Genomic DNA, 717 nt, shown 5'->3' with positions numbered 1-717 from the left:
TTTTAAATTATTATATATAATTATTTATGAAACATGTTCATGCATGTTAATACATGTTACTTGTATATAATCATGTATAATTATATATATATAAAATTTCATATATAATTTTATATATAATTATATATAATTATAATTTTATATAATTATAATTACAATTATAATTTTATATATAATTATAATTATAATTTTATATATATTTATAATTATAATTTTATATTTAATTATATATAATTTTATATAATTATATATAATTATACATAATTATGCATGGACAAATTTTATATATAATTAGACATGAAAAATTTTTAACGGGAATATATATTTAGTTTGTTCCTTTTTTACTAAAGACTTGGTAAATATATTTCAAAAAATCGAACTTTTTAATTTTCAGGTGCAAGGTTTGGTTATGTGCAAGCAAAGATTGGAATTATAAGCATCGTATCGAAGTTCAAGGTTAAATTGCATCCACAAACTGCGGTACCACTCGAATTTGATAATAAGACGTTTATACTCACTGCCAAAGATGGTGTGCATCTTATTATTGAATCGCTGTAAGCTAATCGCGCTGATATTTTTAAGTTGTAAAATGGATTCTGACGAGGTCTGGGAGCAAAATGTTACATACAGAAAGATGAGACGCTGACACTCTAGTAAATATTATTAAAACCTATTTTTTATTTATAATAAAAGTATGGCCATATTTCAAAACGCACG

The 717-nt window shown here is 21.9% G+C and overlaps 1 protein-coding gene across 1 annotated transcript in view; it reads left to right on the top strand.

The window, feature by feature from the left end:
- Positions 1–717, top strand: part of LOC116840361 — an 11,280-nt gene extending 10,563 nt beyond the window's left edge. Inside the window, 1 exon segment of the mRNA XM_032806980.1 lies at positions 395–717. Coding sequence (XP_032662871.1) covers positions 395–558 — 164 coding nt within the window. The 3' untranslated portion in view covers positions 559–717.

The sequence above is a fragment of the Odontomachus brunneus genome, unplaced genomic scaffold (genome assembly GCF_010583005.1).
Source record: "Odontomachus brunneus isolate Ranch 3 - 2012 unplaced genomic scaffold, Obru_v1 Obru_scaffold_009, whole genome shotgun sequence".
NCBI lineage: Eukaryota > Metazoa > Arthropoda > Insecta > Hymenoptera > Formicidae > Odontomachus > Odontomachus brunneus.
Note: the sequence above shows the minus strand (reverse complement) of the source record. Positions and strands in the feature narration are given on the sequence as shown.